Source organism: Gasterosteus aculeatus, chromosome 9 (genome assembly GCF_964276395.1).
Source record: "Gasterosteus aculeatus chromosome 9, fGasAcu3.hap1.1, whole genome shotgun sequence".
In the NCBI taxonomy this organism is placed as follows: Eukaryota; Metazoa; Chordata; class Actinopteri; order Perciformes; family Gasterosteidae; genus Gasterosteus; species Gasterosteus aculeatus.
The window spans coordinates 9,818,326-9,837,536 of record NC_135696.1 but is presented as its reverse complement, the minus strand read 5'-3'; the positions used below and the strand labels follow the sequence as shown (position 1 = coordinate 9,837,536).

The window sequence follows — 19,211 nt, the reverse complement described above, 5'->3', positions numbered from 1 at the left end:
TTCATTGCTGCAGAATAATAACCACCAAAATGTTTAAAAACACACAAATGTCAAGATGATTCTGCTTGTGAGCCTTTCAAAGTGACAGAAATATAGCAAAGCAATCTTGCATGCCTTGAAGAGAGGCGGTATAATATTTATTTTGTTTGATTGCTTCTGTCAAGACCTCTCCAGATTCCACGTTCATGGTCTTTTGGGGGTGAAGTCACTCTTTTTAGAAAGTGCTCTCCATCTCTTTACTTGGTCTCAGTCTTTCAAAAACCTATTACACACAAAACGCTAAAACCCCTCCGATGGATTTTACACTTTATTCCCACAGTTACTAGTCAGAGTTTATATAAGTTGTGATTTCCAGAAAACGGAACACGGCGCAGCCACTTACCTTGTCACATTCCTCCCTCCAGAACGACCAGGGCGGACATTTTGATTGCCAAAGAGGAGAGCTGCTGACCGGTGCATGCAGGAGATGATGTCATCGCTGATGTTCACCACTCAGGATCTGATTATCAACCCAACATGGATCTGTGAAATTGCCATTTCCAAATGTGTCTCTAAATTGCAATGAGTAATAAATGTTAACGAGCAATGACGGCCTCATTATTTTAATTTGTTTAGTTTATATGAACAATAGCATCCATATCTCTTACAAGTCAACAACAAAGAGGAAGAAGCTTTGTTTTTTCTTTTGCATTTGAGCAGAAATGGATTTAGGTAAGATATCCTGCAGGCATTTCTCTGCAAAGTAAACGCAGAAGGTGAACGGCCGGCGGGTTATCGCTTTGGGAGAGAGCAATGTTTACCCTCCTTGTACTGAATAACTCAGCGGTGTTCTGGTATGTTTGTGTGTGTGTGTGTGCGTGTGGTGAAAACAAACAGTGAGAGCAAGAGCAGATGCAGTGGCGAACAACGCACAGAGCAACGCACTGCGAGAGAGGACATCAAAAAAAGAGAAAGTAAAGGTGGTGCCTTAAGGTCAAAGGTCAAATGTGTGAGTCACATGATTGTAACCAGGAAGCGGTGGAGCGATCCAGTGAGTCCTCGGTCTTCCTTCCTCTCTACAGTGGAGCAGGAACAACGCTTTCATCGGAACTAACTTATCGAAGATGATGAGAAACGAGGAGTGAGTACAGACTTCAAATACTGCTCTGGACTTATGTATATATGTATGTAGAATATAGTTTAGCTTTTTATAGCTTTTTAGTTCATTGTTGTTCCATCCTGCTTGGTGTCGCTACAGTGGAGCTTCTTTTAAATCAAATAACGCGTGTTGTGTTCTAACAACCTGCAGGGTCGCAGAGGCTCAGGACTGTCAGGGTGGAATCTCTATGCACCTCTTCCTTCATCTTTCACTCGTACCAGCAGTAAGTTCACGCTTTTAACGTTCCGTGACTTTCTCTGTTTGACAGACAATTTCTCTCAACAAGAAAGAAAAAAAAAAAACCTAAATTGTTCTTTTTAGAGGGTGTCTTACAAATACACCAATAAGTGGAGCACAACACAGCCAAAGTGTACAATCAAAGAGCCGACCTTTGATAAGACCAAAGTCGCTGATGACTCCACAGTTCAGTTCTCCTGATACCTCGAGCATATTTCCACTCTCACACAGTTGCAGCGATGCAAACAAAGGATTTTTCCAGTGAGTTGTGTCTTTGCGTTGGTTCCTTGTGGTCCAGGTGTTGATCGTTGGGGTGCTGTCGTTCCTCCAGAAGAGAGACCACAGACTGTCTATCGACCGCAGATTGCCGTTCCTGGAGGGACGCTTTGGTATCGTTGTGTAAGTCAACAGCAACAGCAACAACAACAACTGTAAATGTCAAGAGATAAAAGAGCCATGTTTGTGTTTCTGATGTGACTGTGTCCCAGGCCTTTGGATAGTATCGGCACCCTCAGTAACCGTTGGTCCTACGGGTTTGCATTTGGCGCCGTGTCCTCCAGCGTCCTGCTGCTCTTCTCTGAAAGTTACATCCTCTTCCCCGTCCCGTCGTGGGCCCGAGGTACTCCTGCAGGTTCCACTATTCACACCCGTTCCCCTGGCAGACCCAGTGAAATAAGCACGCCAACTGATGTTTTTCCTTGCTATACTCCTCAGCTGTAGTGTATCTGATTGGAGCGTTAGAGGTGGGCCTGGTCTTCTTCCCTTTCTTTGCCTGTCTGTCCACGCCTTTCAGAAAAACCGGGGCCGTCCTGGGGATACTCTACTCCCTGTCCTGGTAAATGTCTGGAAATATTGATCAGTTCAGCAAAGGGGGATCTTCCCCGAGTGTGATCTCGCACCTCGTTGTAAAAGCATGTAAAAACAGTAACATAGGTCGGGCTGTATTGAGTTGGTAAAAGATACATCATACATACAACACACGTTTCGATGCTTGTTCTTTCAGGATCATGGTGACAGTCTGGGATACATTCACCTGTCCTGATGGTAAGGTAGGTGAGTATTTAAACTACCACACAGGCTAGTGTCAATGTGCCAACAAGGAAAGAAGCCTCTTCCTACACTTGGGCTCCAAAACATTTGGCGAGTCGCCCGTTTGCTTAATTACTTATGTTCATGGCAAGATAAATGAATGAATGACTTTGTTTCTGTGGTTTTAAAGATTCTTGGTAAATACCAGAAGTTGATTGTCCAGTGGCCCTGCATCCTCTCCCTCGTCTTCCTATTGGGAAGATTTATCTATATTCTGGTGAAAGCCGTTCGAATACATCTGCAGGTGGAACAGGAGGTCAGCATGTGGGAACTCATTAAAACTGTTCTTACTGTGCGTTTCCCCTTTGGGCAAAACTATGTAAACAATAAGTGAGTTTCATGTTGCATTCATGAAGAAAATCCTAAAAACCATTCTGTTGCATCTTATAGTGCATATGTGAGCAGAATCAGACTTTTCAACACAATAAACTGCGTGTGACTTATTGAATCTGCGGCTAGGATCCTGCAGAGCTGATAGGGCAGCATCAGGTGCAGCACGTCAAGAGACTGCTGAGGAAAACCCCGGCTCACAGGTAGAACAAACCACTTGCCGCTTAATATCTTGTACTACGGTTCAGTCACTGACTATGTCTCGTTTATTTCATATTTCATACATACATATGCAGAAACTTCTTGATCGCATTTATATGTAGATGAATGTCAACGCACAACAATCATCTCAGCTGTAGTAACATTTTCAAGCACCAGAATTCAGCATTCAGCACGTCAACGTGCAGTAACGAATGCTTTTCTTTATGGCAGTAAACGGCGCAGCTGGCTCCGGTATGAGTGGGACCCTTACTTCAAGTTCCCCAACAGGATCATCGGCACGGTCGTTATCTCGCTAATAGGCCTGTACACGGTAAAGCGAGACAAAAATCCAATGGACATACACTTTGCTTTTGTAAACCTGATCCACAAAACCTCCTCCTCTTTGCATGTGCAGAAGGTCTTAAATAGTCATTTTGTCATTTATCTAGATGACGCTGGCCGACTACAGTCTCAGTAATGTGGCTTTTGACCATGTAGACCGGTGGAAGGATACGCTGAAGCAGCTGCTTACGTCCTGTAACGAGACTGAAGCTCTGGGAGCCGTGATACCACAGCTGGAAGAATTCATCGAAGTGGCTAGAAGTGAGTGGGTCTGCTGCGCCCTCATAGGGGGATGTGTGATTAACTCTTCATTCACGGGTATTCTGTTGATTTCCAATGAGAAATGGACTAATCTGCACGGTGATGCGCTGAGCTCTGGTGAAACTCAGTCCAGTCGTTGTTGTCTATTTTTCCAGGATCTTGGCTGGCTACCACCATCTTTGCTAGTCTCAACTCTGTAGCCTACTGCTTCCATATCTTGGCTTGTTACAGGTAAGATACCTGATGTACGATGTATGCACAAAATGTATTTTACAAAAACAAACAAAATCAATGTAATAATGGGAAATTAAATGGGATTGTTTAACCAGTTATTACAAAAAACTCAAACAACTACTGACTAATACCGTCACCATAGAAAACACATGAAGAGGCTGTGGAAAGGGCAGAAGGGGTTTCTTCCAGAGAAATTTCACAACCCTCGCTCCGCAGTCAGCGTAGTAAGTAAGACACACACATACGCACACACACAGCAGATGGCAGGCGACTTTATGGCAAATCAAAGTTCAGCTTGGCACAAAATGCTTGAAATTCAGCATCCACGTGTGGGACATTGTCCTTTAAGGTCACCGTGGTTGATCTACATATTTTTTTTATGTTTTAATGTGTCGGCACGTCTCTGGGGGTTTCAAATATGCAGAGCACGAGTGAATGTTTGCATCTCATTTAATGCATTAAAACCAGTTTGCCTTTGATCTTCACAGGCTTCCATCGCAAGATACTCTGGTTGGCAGATAGCGTTTACATTGTGGGGTAAGCTATTCATATCCTGCAAATACGTAGACTGAGCAAATACACATCAGCACCGCCTACCTGAACCCACAACCGATCTCCCTGCTTTCTCTCCAAAGCCAGACGTTTTCCCAAGCCTATGGAAGGGAATGCGAGGGAGTAACGGGGAGATTTAGGCAGTAACTTCCTTTTCAGTGACCTAGCTCTTCTGTATTTTCTCTACAGGCTACCTGATAGTCCACTTTGTCTACTTCCTGTTTGCTCTGGTGTTTGTCTATGTGCTGGTTCTTCCCGTAGTGCACGGAAAAGCACTAAGCATGCTCAGCAGTCTGGGCATCATAGCGTAAGGCTCCTTTCCTCGTGGTTCCGCGGGTATGATGGCATGTGAATGGACGGTTAGATTGACACATTTTTTCATGATTCTTTTTGTTCCTGTGTCTCCTCAGTCTTACCATATGTTTGGTCATTGGTCTGGTGATTCTCCAGATCGCTCTGGTTCAGATCTTCTTCCTGCAGGACAAAATGTCCCCTACGGATACACAGAAGCCTCTGGCTCTCAACAACAGGTGGGTTATTTCACTATGGATGTTCCAAAAGGGTCCCTTAAACCCAGGAGCTCCATTTGGCAGCAAACACTGTGGTAATGCAGAGATAATTTCAGTTATTAGCTGGGGTCTGTATGAGGACACAATGCGATAGTGAAGCAAATAAGTTTTAACATTTTTTACGTTGGTGAACAGACCCAGGGACCCAAAGTGTTAGAGGCCTACAGAATGTCATTGAAGGAGGATTATTAACCAGGAAGAGTCAAAATTACCTCCGCGGACCCCCTTGGACACATCTGTGCCCCCCCACCCCCCCCCCCTCATGGGAAGGGAGGGCTGGATCAGCTCCTGCAGGTCACCTCCACATCAAAGAGAGAGAGAAATCATTGTCATTCATGAAGGAGTGAAGGAGATTGAAGGGAAACGTTGTTTCCCCCAGGCCATAAAACTTAATAATTAACATAATACTCTGATCCTGCTTCACAAATCCTCCTTATCGGTTTATCTCAGGAAAACCCCGGGTCAGTTCAGTAGGTCGCAGACCTTTTGTCCACTTACAATGAACCATATATTCATTTTCCCAAAATATTGTTCTTGGTGATTTTAACAAAAGAAACCTCATGCCATTAACTTGATAGAAACAGTTTGTTAAATGCCCAACACGAGAGGAGAACATTTTAGAACACTGCTACGCCACTATCAGCGCTGCTTATCACGCGCTGCCTGGGACACTGTGACCACGTCCATCTGTCCCTCCTTCCTACAGGCAGAAATTAAAACTCTGTAAACTTGTGATGAGGAAATTCAGAAAGTGACATTGAACGCTTGGTCCTGTCCCACCTGGTGTCCTTTACCGACCCACTCCTGCAGGTGGATCACAGACTTCCTGTCTGACAGGAAGCAGCATGTGACGCTGGGAAGGCATTATTTTGTGTCACATTGGAACATTATTCTTGGATTTTTTGCACTTGTGAAGATGTCTGGTTCTGTGTATGTATGTTTATTATTCAATAAGAAAATCCTTAATAAATAATAAATGGTGGCAATAGATGGTTGTGATTCTGATAGACGGTGATCTAAAATCAATTTCACAATGAAGGAAAACCATCAACAAGAGACACAAAACAACAAACTTCCCTGTGTGGAAAAAAAATCCTGTTAATACAACAATTTTAAATCATTCTAAGGGTTCTGAAATCACAGTTTCTCTTCCTCCGCTCCAGGAAGGCGTTCCACTGCTTCAACTACTTCTTCTTTTTCTACAACGTGGTGATGGGGATCAGCAACTGCATACTGAGGCTGCTGTGCAGCATTGTGGTGGGAACGTGGCTGGTGTCCCGCATCGACAGGAGCATTATGCAACGAGGATATGAAACCATCGATGCTGGTAAATCGCACTTAAACCGAGACGAGTGCTTGACAGAAGTGAAATGTTGGTAAAGCCGTTCAAGAAGTTGTCTCGTTGTTAAAACCTGTATTTCTTTACATATGCTCTGCTGTTATTATGTGATGGTGTGGGTCTTTTGACATTACAATGTAACACTTTCTATCATCATTAAAGATGAGCATTTCATAAGCTACCCTCCACCCCCCAGTTTGAACGTCATATTCCAAAAGATGTTGAGTATAATGTAAAGTTAGAGCTATTTCTCAGTTATACTGTGTGTGCGGCTCTAACGTGACTTTGCATGTCCCAGGCTACAGCACTTGGATTGGGATGATCTTTGCTGACCACTATCATAGCAATCCAGTTATGGTGTGCTTCTGCCAGCTGCTGGTCTCCAACTCACTTGACAAACACACCGCGTCTGCATACTCCACATTCAACAACGTGCCATCTGGTGGGTAGTGTCAGAATGTGCGTGTGTGTGTATTTGTAACCCTTACGTGAACAACCATCGACTAAATAACTAATGCTTCCATCTCTCTGTTAAGATTTACTATTAGCTGTCAAAATGTATTTCATACAGTTTACTTTGAGCCTAGGCAGGTTTGTGTTTTATCACAGTATAATTTATGTATTTTTTATTCTGACTATTATTATTTTTATTGGGACTACTATTTTGTTTAGGTGATTATTAACTTTACTATACTTTTGGACAGAATCCCCAGTGAACAGCCAAGCAAGGCGGCGTTGGATGTTGTGCTATACCTTAATGAGGAACCCCACCCTGATCCTGCTCAGGAAGCACCACCTCTCTTCATCTTCCACATTAAATACATCATCATCATCATCTCCTCATCCAGACACGGTGGTGCAGGCTCGAGTCATGGCCTTCAAAACACAGAACCACCGAGCAGAGTCACAGCCTCCACCAGAGATACTCATCACACCGGCGAAAGACTCTTAAATGAACATAAACATGTAACTTCTCATTGCTGTTTGGTGGTGCTGATGCAAACGAAGAGAGCTCGGCGCACATTGAAAACAAGCGTGTGTAAACTTCAGCTGTGTATGTGTAGGTTTTAAATGTTATTGCAAACAGATGCTGTCAGTTTGAATAAAAAACAAATTTTACAATACAAATGCCCGTGCTCGATTCACAAAAAATACACGTGACTTCTATTCATGTTTTAATACTAGCTAATGCTAAACTAGCTACTACCTAAAAGTTACCGAGATTAGCTAACGGTAATACTACAATTTTCAACGACTGCCTTGTGCGTAATCGACTCGCCGATCAGCTAAAAAGTGCGCATTAAATGCATTTCAAATTAACTTATTAGTTGGTTAGATAAAAAAAATTAATCCGGGCTAAAATGTGAACAACCGGCGGTGACGTTTTGACCTTGTGGGCGTGAACGTGTGCCAGTGCACGAGCACGAGCACGCGACACTTTGATCGCAAGAAGACACTGCGTCGGTTGGTTAATGTTAACGGTTAAAAGGTAAGTCGACGTAAATATATTTGTCTGTCTTTAACGTTGAGCTAACATTATTACACGTTGCCGACATGTGTGGCTGGTTTGTCGGAGGTAAATTGCTTAAACCACTTAAAAAAAAATAAAAACAACTTAATTCCGTGCTAAGCTAACTTTAGCGGGTAACGAACGTTGGCCTGAGCCGCCATTGTGGGCCGCCTCGTAGCCGAGCAGGCGGGCCGACACCCGCTGTCGGACTGTAGCCGCAGTTTCCTTGGATACTAAAGTCTGGTGCTCCGTTGCTTCACACCTCCTGAACAATATCCTTCGTGTGACAATTCGCGTCGCCGTGTGGCTGGAGACCGTCTGTCTCTCATACAAGTGCAAATGCTCCCAAATGGTTGCTCGAAATCTAACGTTAGCCTAAACGAGTAAAACCTAGCTAAGCTAACGGCCTCACCGTTTCCTGGTCCGCTAACGGTTTTAAAGTAAGCTTTTGCAAAGAAAGGCCAATATCCGGTTTACAGTGAAAAGTGAATGTTCGATCCTTCAACTTTTTTTAAATTCAAGCACTCATTTGAAAAGCTTTTCGGCATCAAAATAAAAAACATTTATCGCCAAATTATATTGGACATGCTAGGAATTTGACGTGGTGGTTTGGTGTTTAAAATTTTTAATTTACAATTATATGCAAACTCATAACCATACGCTACACGGCGAGTGTATTTAAGTGTGCAGCGGGGTGACACTCAGTCAGCGGGGGTTGGTGCAGAGGTGCCCGATTGTCTGGGTGAGGGGGGGCTGGTTGATTACGCTGTGGGGGTGGTGGAGTCATGACTGTCTTATTGTCTTTCAACTCTACAGTGGTAAGTTACTTAGCTCCTGCTTGTGTTTTTTTTTTCTGTGTGCGACCCCTCCAGACAGAAGCAGTTTCTCAGAGTACAGAGTAACTTTTGGTACCAGGATGGCGGACAGCGAATCTATCAAAAAGATGTTGCGGTCTGTACTTCAGTCCAGTAAGGACGGTGTGTCCATCAGCACCCTCCAGTCAGACTACCTGTTGCTGTGCGGAGAGAGTATCCCGCTGAGGGCGCTGGGCTACTCGAACCTGAAGGACTACCTCTGCAGTATCCCCTCTGTGGTCCGCCTGGAGAACCGCATGGGTGAGGTGAGTGGTGTTAACCTATTTTCAATTTAAATCTATAAATTCATTTCCCCCTGGTTGTTGACTTGCATCCCTACACGATTCCATCAAGTGGGATTTGTAGGTCATCAGTTTATAATAATATAATATGGATCTGCTCTGTAGATAAGATGCTTTGCAGCCGTGTGTAAAGAGACGGCTCACATTGCCGAGCTGGTGACCAAGCAGAAGAGCTCCAAGAAATCAGATCGTTCTCAAATTGTTAACTGCAAGTTGCGATTCAAACCTTCAAACCCGTACATGCTCAATGGTAAGTGGGGTTGCAGAGGGGCAGAAAGAGCCCGTCAGCAAATTAGATCCGATTTGTTTCTTTCTTTTTCTTTCTTTCTTTTGAGTGATTAAGTTGGCTGACTTATAAATAAAAATATTTACTGAAAATAAGTTAATTTCATTCATGGGTTCAGGATAAAACAATATTTGCATGCACGTCTGCTTATGACAAGGTGTTTACCTTGTCATTCAAGCAAATACTGTTAAATTACCCCAAAACTTCCACTTTTTTTGTGTTAATCCCCATGGCAAGTTTCAAGTTTTGAATATTCCTGAAATGTCTTGCCCTAATGGTAAGAGACCCTTGAAGTTTGTTTCAAACAAGCAATGATGCCGGTAAAATTAACCTCTGACCTTTTACTTGTGTTCCACCTCCTTCTTTCACCCTGCATAACATATTTTCTACCTTTCCATGCATTTAGTGAGGCCAAAGTCCTCTCTCCGCCAACCTACAGCCTTTGGGGCCGTTCACTCGCAAGCAAACCGCTCTTGGTCTCATGGAGGCAACAGCGGCTCCAGCGCTTCAGGAGACTACAGGTACTAAATAACAGTCTTCATCAGGCAATGATTAAGAGTAGTTTCAAAATCTATAGACAATTTTCTGTCATTCTTCAGTCTGTGCGTCATGTCAAGCAAATACCAAAACAAATGAACCAGGGTTTTGGTGGTGTTTATGCTCAAACAGGCAGTTGGACCAGAGGTTAAGCTCTGCCACCCCAGTCGAGCACAGACAACCGGCTCAACCAGCTGTCAACCAGTGTTCGATGCCTGACAGGTGAACACACACACATGCAGTTAAACTCTGCTGTCAAATCAAAGATCTGCTTTGTGGTTTCATATATTATTTGTGTAAGTAGAGCAGTTTAAAAGCAACTCTTACTTTTGAATACAAAAAATAAGTTGTAGAGTAAAAAAACTTTTTATATTGGAGTTTCAAAATATGGACCATTAACGTATCATTTGATCAAGAACCACAGCAGGAAGTTTGTATTGAATTTCAGCTTGTTTCTGTGTAAAGAACAATATGCTCAACAGACTGCTGTGTTTCCAACAGGAAAGAGAAGAACGCGGCAAACCGTCAGAAACCCAAAGGCAAGTAGGACCCAATGATTTCCTTTTTAATAGAACCAGCGTTATTGCATAATTTATTAACTATCTGATTAGGGGTATAGTTTACTTGTTTAATGGCTGCATGTTTTTCGCCCTTTTCAGAATCGTGATGTTACTTATCCACAAGCTGGATTGTAGTAAACATCTAAAAAGATTAATTAACACTGCGCAAGTCTGTTAAAACTGTGGACTGGGCCACACAGTCCTGATCCAAATTATTTTCAAGCATCCCACAGCTGCATTCCTAGACAATCTTTATTTTTATCTGTCCAAAACCATTTGCCAAATTTAGATCATATTTCTGAGGGATTGCCCCCGGACACCTCAAGATAAATAAAAATGCATTTTGACCCAATGAATAGTCCAGCCGATAGTTGTCATGTTAACACTGCTAAACAAAAATTGAGTTATGCAAAGGAGACTTGACGTTTAACGGTAATTCACTGTGTTTACTGATATCAGCACTTGTTAACATTACTTTGTTACCTTTTTCTTTTGTAGAATGTTTCAAAGAGAAACCTCCTGAACAAGTCTCCGGGCTCAGCGAATCCCAGGTACAAACATTTTCATTTATCTGTGATTACTGTGTCTCATTTGACACAAAATGACCTGACCGTTTGAGTTGTAGTGCATTTAATTTTGTGTTCTAATTACATCCCTGATAAAATGCATGTGCAAATGTTTGAGACTAAATGAAAAGATTTATCTTTTCATATTTAGTGTTTTTTTTTTTTTTTAAACAGCCAGGCTGTTCACACATAGACAAGCTCTCACCTTCGACTTTCTCTCATTTTCTTTGTTGCATGATGTTTATGTACACAGCACACTTGCCACACCCCGATCGGGGCGTCAACAGTTGTTTTAGATCGGCTCATTGAATAAGTTTATTCGATATCTTGTAACATCTGTGTGTTATTGAATCTATTTGATTTGAGAACTCTCAAAGCACAGGGACAGACTTCTAGTGGTTGATCATGTGACCTCTCCCCAAGCAGTCGTCTCTGTATGACGTGGAGCTGGTGCAGAGCAGAATAACTCAGCTCTTGAAGAAATACCACAGTGGATTGTGGATGTCAAAACTACCGGAATTGTACAGTGCAATGTTCAATCAGAAGCTTCACCCTCAGGTGCTCATTGATCTGAAAAACTGGATGCACATCACCAAGGTGAGTCAGTAGATCACTGTACCCCCCCGTCAGTTCAATATTATGAAGCCTTGTCTCGGAGTCTTGGGTTTGAGGCCTTTACAGACCACACATCCAGGATTTGGGGAGTAATTATCAAAATTGATTTAGGTAGATGTTTTAGAAAAACCCTTTTAAAAAATAAAGTGAGGTTTCATCAGAATGATTATTCCAATATTTGCACCAAACATAACCGGAAATTATGCGGATCTCTCTCCTCTTGCTCATCTTGTTTTTATAGGTGGAGCAATCTTCTGACCGTCTGATCTACCCCCTCGTGCCTCCTAAGCCGAATATTGTCCCTATAAGAAACGCCCCCAACATGCCACCAACATCACCCACTGATTCAAAAACCCTCCCCGCAGTTGTTTCTTCGCGGCCGACGACACCCGACCAACCCTCCATCCCCTCCCCTCCTTCTCCTGTCCCCAAACGGAGAGAAACACGCCAAAACCCCTTAGCTAACCCGACCTTCCTTTATCCTCCGCAACCTGCCGCCGCCCCTTCCCGCACACTGTTAAATTCAGTCACTCTGCGCAGCCCGGCCCGCAACCCAGCTCTTGCTCCGCAGCTTCCCATCTGTGTTAATCCTGCAGCACATTCCGACAGGAAATTTAAACAAAATCAGAACTTGCATGCAAATAACCGCAACAGAAACTGTCCGACCGTAGCATCCAACTGGACTTGCCCTGTCCCATGTCATTCCTCGAAGTCTGCTGCTGCTGTGGTTCTGTCCGCTGAGGTGCGCCACAGAATAAAGGAGCTTCTGTCAAAGTACAGTCAGGGTCTGTGGGCCCACGCTTTGCCCAAGCTCTTCATGGACACATACAAGACGCCCTTCCCCGAAAATATCCTGAACAACTTGTCTGTCTTGCAAGATATTTTCACCGTGGAGTACCCCATGCCGCACGACAAGAAGAAGGTGAGCGATTGAGCGTGTAGTCCAGGATTAACACAACGTTAAATAATTCCTTAGGAGCAGAAGGACGTTGCTTTAAACACCGAGCAGCAGAGCTCGCTGCTGAGAAATGAAGCAATGCAGAAGTGGCCGAATACTGTAGTTGAATGGATGAATGGCCACTTGATACCAATGAGGCCCATCTTAAAAGGAAGTTTGCTCTCTATGGCTTAAATTACCTGTCCAGAATGAGATTCTTTGAAGGATTTACGCTGCTGTATCAGGTCGCAAATTGCTAGCTGTCTGCTGCGCCACCAAGCGCGGCTCCGCTCCACCTGAGCCCACTTTTAGAGAGTTGGTGGTTGTCTGTGTCGTCACTGCTAAAATCACGACACCACACACTGCGCTCCATGGGTGACCTGAAGTTTAAACTCCCAAGTTCGCTCAAATCAGAGGACAAGTGAGTCTTGTTAAATTGGAGGAAACGTTCAGTTGATTGATGAACCTGTGTGGCTTAAATTGGGATTGTTTATTCAATCGGAATTATGTATTTTCCACTGTTAATTTGAATTCTCAAGGGACTTTAGGGACGTCCTTCCTGCTCAGCGGTTTCTATAGAGTTTTGTGTATTTCCTGTTGCTAGGCCATCTTGTACAACTCAGGAACAGCTGACCTAGAAGCCACACCAGGTCATGAAGGCCGTCCCCTTCCCTCGGGTCTGGAGGTCCTGGGTCCTGTGGTGCCTCCCTGTCTGGTTCTTCCCTCGGAGCAGTACCCCTCTGTTCTCATTACCAATGTCAAGGGAAGCAATGATATCACCTTAAGGTGAGACGCACATCAGTCTAGCAGTTGTCAATCTAATCTTTCCACATCCCAAAAATTGCGGGTTTGATCATCATCATTACAAATGTATCTAATAAAATGCAACAGACTTGAGGTTCTGTACAGTATGGAAATAGTGAGTCAACATATTGGGTGTTTGTACACACCCAGCTACACCATCAGGCTTGTTTACATGTGCAGATAAAATAGTTATGTCAAACCGTTTGTACCATACGATGACATAACTACGATAACGTATCCGCATACAACATATGAGCAACCACTCATGGCTGCTTTGTTAATGCAATGAACATGCACACATAGAGAAACCTTTCTGTCTCATCAGGTATGTAGGTGAAAATTACTCCGATGCCCAGGAAGCCATGGAGGAAGCCATGGCGTCTTTCTACAGCCAAAGCTCCACCCACCATCCTCTTCCTGAACCTGTTGTTGGTCAACTGGTAGCAGTCCGGTGGGAGGATGGAGAGGAGCTGGCAAGAGCTCAGGTCATTGGTGTCATCCCTCCTAACCAGTATAAGGTAACTCCTCTCATCCGTTCATATAGCTTGTGATATGTTGGTGAGACCGGCGGCAGATACACCCTCCCCTTGTCTGTCTGTTAGGTATACTACGTGGACTATGGCTTCTCTATGGAAACCAGTGGGACTAATCTGCTGGAGCTGCACCAGGACTTCCTCTCTCTACCCTTCCAGGCGATTAGTGTTGGACTTGCAGGTACATGGAGGATATAGAAATGAGTTTACAACTTGCTTTTGTGTAAGTGATGTAGATAAAAACTTGTCGCAACCGAATGGAAATTCTTTGATTTATTAGACTATGGCACCGCTTCCCACCATTCACCTCTTCCATTTCTCTCCCAGGCCTAGAGGCATTCACCTCCCATCCAGTGGTGCTCTCTTCTTTGGACAAGTTGGCAGCCAGCAAGATTCTGCTAATGGAGAAATTGGAGCCCTGTCGAGAGAATGAGACGCCCGTTGCAGTGCTGTACGACACCTCGCAGGATGATGATGTCAACATTAACTCCATCTGCCTGAAGGCTCTCCAGGACGTGACCATGAGCAACCCTCTGACTGTAAGGATAGTGGCGCTAACTACAAATGTTGCCAAGGAGACCTAACCGTAGCAGTTGGAAAAATACTATTTAACAAACGTACATGGTTTTATAATATTTTTGATTTTCTTCGACCAGTGAGCGGTGCTGTTGAGGCGTTGAAGCCTCTTTTTAGTCTGTGTAGTTGGATCACAAAAATGTATACCGGTCCCAATTGGCTCATTCTGTTGGCATTAAAACCAGCAGCTGGTCGGCCTTGATTATGTGGTCCTCCCTGTCATCAACCCTCCCTGTGTTACCTAACCATAATCTCTCTGTTGCCTGTAGGTACATGTAACCTATCAGGATGTGCGTGTCACAAATGTGTGTGCAGATGGTCTCCTCTACTGCCAGCTGCCCTCCAGAGGAACCACGAGACTCAGCAAGTTGCTGGAAGAAACTGAGTTTCTCTTCACTTCTCAGGTCCCCCATTTGCACTTTGTCTAGTTGTAGAGCACTTTGTGTTGTGCTTGAGTTGCATATAACATGTCAGCAGTGTTTCCTGGCGTCTGTTCAGTGGGCTGCTTCCTCAAGTTTGAAATAGTCCTGTTTGAATGGCCACAGTGAGTACGGCGCATTTCTAAGTGCTTTATAAGAACAGGCCTGTGACGTGGGTTCTATGCTCTGTTTTTGTCCCAGAGGCAGCCAAACAAGGTTTTGAGATCATTTACATGAAATGGTATAATGGGGAGCGATGACTTTATCCAAATATTTTGCAGCACACGTAAACTCACCCTGAATCACACACACGATACTGGTGCCACACGTCTCTGAAACCCTTCTAGCGCGTTGCCTTTGATACCACAACCTACCTTGCTGATTCCTAATGCAATACGGCAGATTTATTCTTTTTATTGGCTTCTGATGTGACAATCCAGTTTTAGCTCATGAGTTGGCGTATTTATTTATTATACATGCGTTGGCTTTAGCTATTTTTACAACCACAAAAGTCCTCTCTGGAAAGGTAGAGGTTCTTTTTAATATTGTGTGTTTTGTCATTCTTCCCAGCTGATGACTTCGGAGTTGCTAGTGTCCAGGCCTTTCAGTGGCAAGTTCTGTCTGTCCTGCTACAAAGGAATGTGGTCCAGAGTGGAGGTAAGAACCCAATCATTCCAGTTTATTCATTGAAAACATTTTAAGGTTTTTGGACAAGTATTTGTATATTTCATCGTCAACTTGACTGTTTGATGTGGCATTTTATAATATCTCACTCGCAAGTTGTTGCTTTTGGCAGATCACCAACGTCTATGGAAACCGAGTGATTGAAATCCTCTTCATCGACTTGGGTGTCACAGCAACTGTAGAGGTCACTAATCTCCGAGAGATCCCCCCTCTTCTCCTCAACGACTTCGCCATCATCCCGCCGCAGGTCAGGTGTGCATGTGTTTGTGTCTGGAACTAATGGGTGTAGAGGCTAACCTTTCTGTCTAACACATTTTAAGACTTTCTTTCTATTTCTGTTTTTGAATAATCATTTAGCCTTTTTTCAGAGGAATAAAAAAAAAAAGCCAAGTTTGGTTAATTTTGGCTTTGGGGACACTAATTGAAAACTGAGGACTAAGGAAACTGAGGATTGCAAATATATACACTTTTTTTAATGATGCCAATGTGTGGTTTAAAACAGTTTGTAATACACGTGAAGTTTTTATTTTTGTGTGTTTGTGTATCTCTTCAGGCCATCAAATGTCGCCTGGCTAACGTCACAGTTCCAGAGGGAGGCTGGAGCCCGGAGGCCGTTCTGTGGGTGAAGGAGGCTGTGATGGGCTCAAAGGACTGTAAAATGAGGGTAACAGAGTTGAACCCGCACCAGACTATTGTATGGAGCACCTTTTGGGATGTACCATAAAGAATGACCGTTATTGGCGGAGGGGTGGGGTCCAAACTTCAAAGTATAGTTTTGTTGGAGAAAAGAGCAAAACAATCACCTATAACCTTTTGTGTATGTTAGATCTCAAAATTGGAGCAGCACAAAGAGGACCGGCTGGTCTACATGGACCTCTTTGTTGGTGCCGACAGTCAGGAGCGGGACAAGAGCATCAACCACCAGCTGGCGCATGCAGAGTGGTGGCAGACACTCGCAGCCCACGACGACAACAACAACAACAACAGCAGCAGCACCAGCAGCGGAGACACAGGTAACACCGCTAAAGAAACTTCATAAAACACAAAATCCTCTCGAGGTGCCGCAGGGTTTCGTGCGCGTCTGGTCAAACTGTGGCTTTTTGAAAGTTTGTACTCCAAACTGATCCACTATGTGAAGTCGAAGTATTGGGGCATAGAAATTGTTTCATGTCATTTTTTGTTTTTTCTTTCAATTGACAAGGTCTCAGTGCTCTAGTGGAGAAGTTGACTCTGGGCGGCCTGGACTCGAGCCCCATCACCAAACCGCCAACCGCAGCTCTTCGCGGTGCAGACGTCGCCTCCACTGCTGATGTGACTACCAAGACACTTCCACTGCCTCCCCCTCTGGAGCTGCCCCAGGTGAGGAGGGGGTACCAAAGTCTTAGTAGGGGCTTACTTGGCTTGTTAGGGGAGTAGATGTAAAATATACATGCTTTTCTTCAGGCTACTAACAATCATACTTGGAATTTTATGACCCGTCAACTGTTTATGTGCCGATTTCTCCACAACTCCACTGTCACCAGACTCTAAACTAAAAACCAATTATCAGGGTTGAATGAGCTTGGCAACAATTGATTCTGACAGCGTTTGACCACAACAAAGAGTGCATACTACTATTCAAGTATTTTGGAAGTAGATTGATTACCTACAGAAAATGTTAAAAATACCCCCCAGAATGCATTAGAATACCAGAATAACAACTAATTTTTTATTGTGTGTCATTTGTTATTAAATCCATGTTTTTCTTTCAGCCTGGTCAGAACATGGATGTGTTCGTCCCAGTTGCATGTCACCCTGGTTACTTTGTGCTGCAGCCATGGCAGGACCTGCATAAACTGGTGGTGTTGATGGGGGAGATGATGCTCTATTATAACCAGACGTTGAACACCAACTCGGCCCAAAGCATCCAGAAAGGACAGATCTACGCTGGGAAAATAGACAAGAAGTAGGTGGTTTATGGGTTTGCGCCTGATCCAAACATCGCATATCGGACCTGTGCCTTTTATACGAACATGGTAAATTAACACATTTTTATTATTTTAGGTTATTTGGTCAAGAAATCACAATAGCATTAAAATGGTTTCCCAAGGACCAGAGTCGCTGTGTTTTAAAGACTTTTAGGTTCATTTGATAGCAGTCTTAATTATTTGAGGATAAATTTAACTTGACAAAACAATTATTAAATTAATGCATTATCTAGAGTACTGCCCGTGTACTACTTACATGTGTCTCAGAGATTATGGGATGTCTGCTCATTGAGTGAAGAGGGAGAAGATGTAAAAACAAGAGGTTGCTATTGCCCAATAACTGCTTTACTGATTTGTGCCTTTACCTAGTTGGCATCGGGTGCAGGTGAAGGGGATTCTGACCAACGGGTTGGTTTCTGTGTTCGAGTTGGACCACGGCAAACATGAGCTGGTCCGCAGTACCCTCCTCAGGCCCTTGATCGAGGAATTCAGACAGCTGCCCTTCCAGGCCATCACTGCACAACTTGCAGGTCAGATGGATCCGAATTCTCTCATTCAGCAGCATGCATTCCATTAAATAGGAATTACAACCCTTTGCACGCACAGTGCGTTCTCCCATCTCCTGTTGTCTGGGCCGACGGACTTCATGCTCTGTCGCGTTTTCATAATGCAGAGGCAATTTATTTTATATTTAAGTTACCCAGAAGATAATGTAAAACAGTTTATAACATGTCAGCGTTTTTAGCTTGCTGTTACCCTGTTTGATGTAGCTTGATCAGCATGTGGATTTGGGCTTTCTACTTGATATATATTTCCATGTTTTTTAATGATAGGAGTTTCTCTTAAGTCAGTCATTGACTTTAAACCCCAAGGTTACACTTGCTAGCTTGAATGTCTCAAGGGACCTTCCCATATTTAATTGACTTGCTCGACACAGGGCTGAATCATCATTTGACATATAGATACAACATGAGCATGGAAGTTTCCCATGGAAACTTTCCACACTTTAATATTTCTGGAATTTTCCAACACCGAGCTGCACCTAAGTCATTCCATTACCAGCCAATCAGCTGTGGTTTGATTCCCATCGTGCAGAGCAGCTGGGGGTGTCATTGTGATTAATGGTTGTGTGTGTTGTGCAGGTATGACACAGAAGCAGTGGTCAGAGGAGGCCGCCATGTTATTCAGGAATCACGTGGAGGATCGGGCGCTGGTGGCCCAGGTGGATAGCGTGGCAGAGGGGACAAGCCAGCTGTGGCGATGCAAGTTGACCGTTTACCTGGTGGACACGTCGTTGGACAAGGACCTTTGGATTCACAGCATGATGGCAGACATCAGCAGTGAGCTGTCTTCAGCCCCCTAGGATTCAGTCTTACGTTTTGAGTTCAGTTGCCTGTGTGTTGCATGCTTTAGGTTTTGTTTTCCTCTTATGCACGCGATGGTGTCTTATTTTGCAGTTAATTCGTTGTCTGTTTTTTAAAGTAATTCAATTTAAATGGCTTTACTGCATTAATTACATAGGTTGTTTATATATGAACATCTACATTGCTTATGGGATGTTACTTCCCTAACACTTTGCTTGAAAACAATGAACCAAATTGTAATATTTCTAGTGTGAAAGACACAGAAGATGTTCACATGTTTTTGTTCAATAAAAAATTAAGCCAAAGGAGGGTGAACTTTGACTGAAAGCTTCTAACTGTATGTTAAGTGTGCAGAGATGGGCTGGTTGAGAATGTCAGCTGTGTTATCGGGATGAAATGCCAGTA

The 19,211-nt window shown here is 43.7% G+C and overlaps 2 protein-coding genes across 3 annotated transcripts; both read left to right on the top strand.

Annotated features, from left to right (window-relative positions):
* The first annotated feature begins 967 nt into the window (after positions 1-967).
* On the top strand, positions 968-7,420 carry stra6l (STRA6-like). Its single transcript, XM_040185439.2, has 18 exons — positions 968-1,120; positions 1,289-1,361; positions 1,674-1,774; positions 1,864-1,994; positions 2,090-2,210; positions 2,379-2,424; positions 2,595-2,720; positions 2,924-2,997; positions 3,227-3,326; positions 3,445-3,598; positions 3,754-3,829; positions 3,975-4,056; positions 4,321-4,369; positions 4,574-4,691; positions 4,795-4,914; positions 6,117-6,280; positions 6,591-6,734; positions 6,997-7,420. Exons 1-18 carry the CDS (start codon positions 1,104-1,106, stop codon positions 7,242-7,244), a joined length of 1,944 nt encoding a protein of 647 aa, XP_040041373.2. The 5' UTR covers positions 968-1,103; the 3' UTR covers positions 7,245-7,420.
* Positions 7,421-7,521: 101 nt separating this feature from the next.
* Positions 7,522-19,111, top strand: tdrd7a (tudor domain containing 7 a). 2 transcript variants are annotated; one of them, XM_078080507.1, is made up of 22 exons: positions 7,522-7,781; positions 8,675-8,922; positions 9,064-9,208; positions 9,651-9,765; positions 9,914-10,003; positions 10,283-10,320; positions 10,840-10,892; positions 11,334-11,504; positions 11,764-12,444; positions 13,064-13,245; positions 13,589-13,781; positions 13,866-13,977; positions 14,124-14,335; positions 14,642-14,776; positions 15,362-15,448; positions 15,588-15,722; positions 16,029-16,139; positions 16,302-16,488; positions 16,677-16,834; positions 17,227-17,420; positions 17,812-17,972; positions 18,585-19,111. In XM_078080507.1, the coding sequence occupies exons 2-22, from the start codon at positions 8,719-8,721 to the stop codon at positions 18,803-18,805; spliced, it is 3,585 nt and encodes a 1,194-aa protein (XP_077936633.1). In that variant the 5' UTR covers positions 7,522-7,781; positions 8,675-8,718; the 3' UTR covers positions 18,806-19,111. The 2 variants fall into 2 exon arrangements, with proteins under 2 accessions (XP_077936633.1, XP_040041372.2); XM_040185438.2 differs by having other exon boundaries at positions 7,546-7,781; positions 11,331-11,504.
* The last annotated feature ends 100 nt before the right edge of the window (positions 19,112-19,211 follow it).

Excerpts from the sequence above, each read along its gene's own strand:
- stra6l (XM_040185439.2), top strand. Across the intron at positions 1,775-1,863 it reads GGACGCTTTGGTATCGTTGT|GCCTTTGGATAGTATCGGCA; the intron begins GTAAGTCAACAG and ends ACTGTGTCCCAG. Across the intron at positions 2,998-3,226 it reads AGGAAAACCCCGGCTCACAG|TAAACGGCGCAGCTGGCTCC; the intron begins GTAGAACAAACC and ends TCTTTATGGCAG.
- tdrd7a (XM_040185438.2), top strand. The coding sequence starts at position 8,719 with ATGGCGGACAGCGAATCTATCAAAAAGATGTTGCGGTCTGTACTTCAG. Across the intron at positions 10,004-10,282 it reads CAGTGTTCGATGCCTGACAG|GAAAGAGAAGAACGCGGCAA; the intron begins GTGAACACACAC and ends TGTTTCCAACAG. Across the intron at positions 17,421-17,811 it reads GCTGGGAAAATAGACAAGAA|TTGGCATCGGGTGCAGGTGA; the intron begins GTAGGTGGTTTA and ends GCCTTTACCTAG.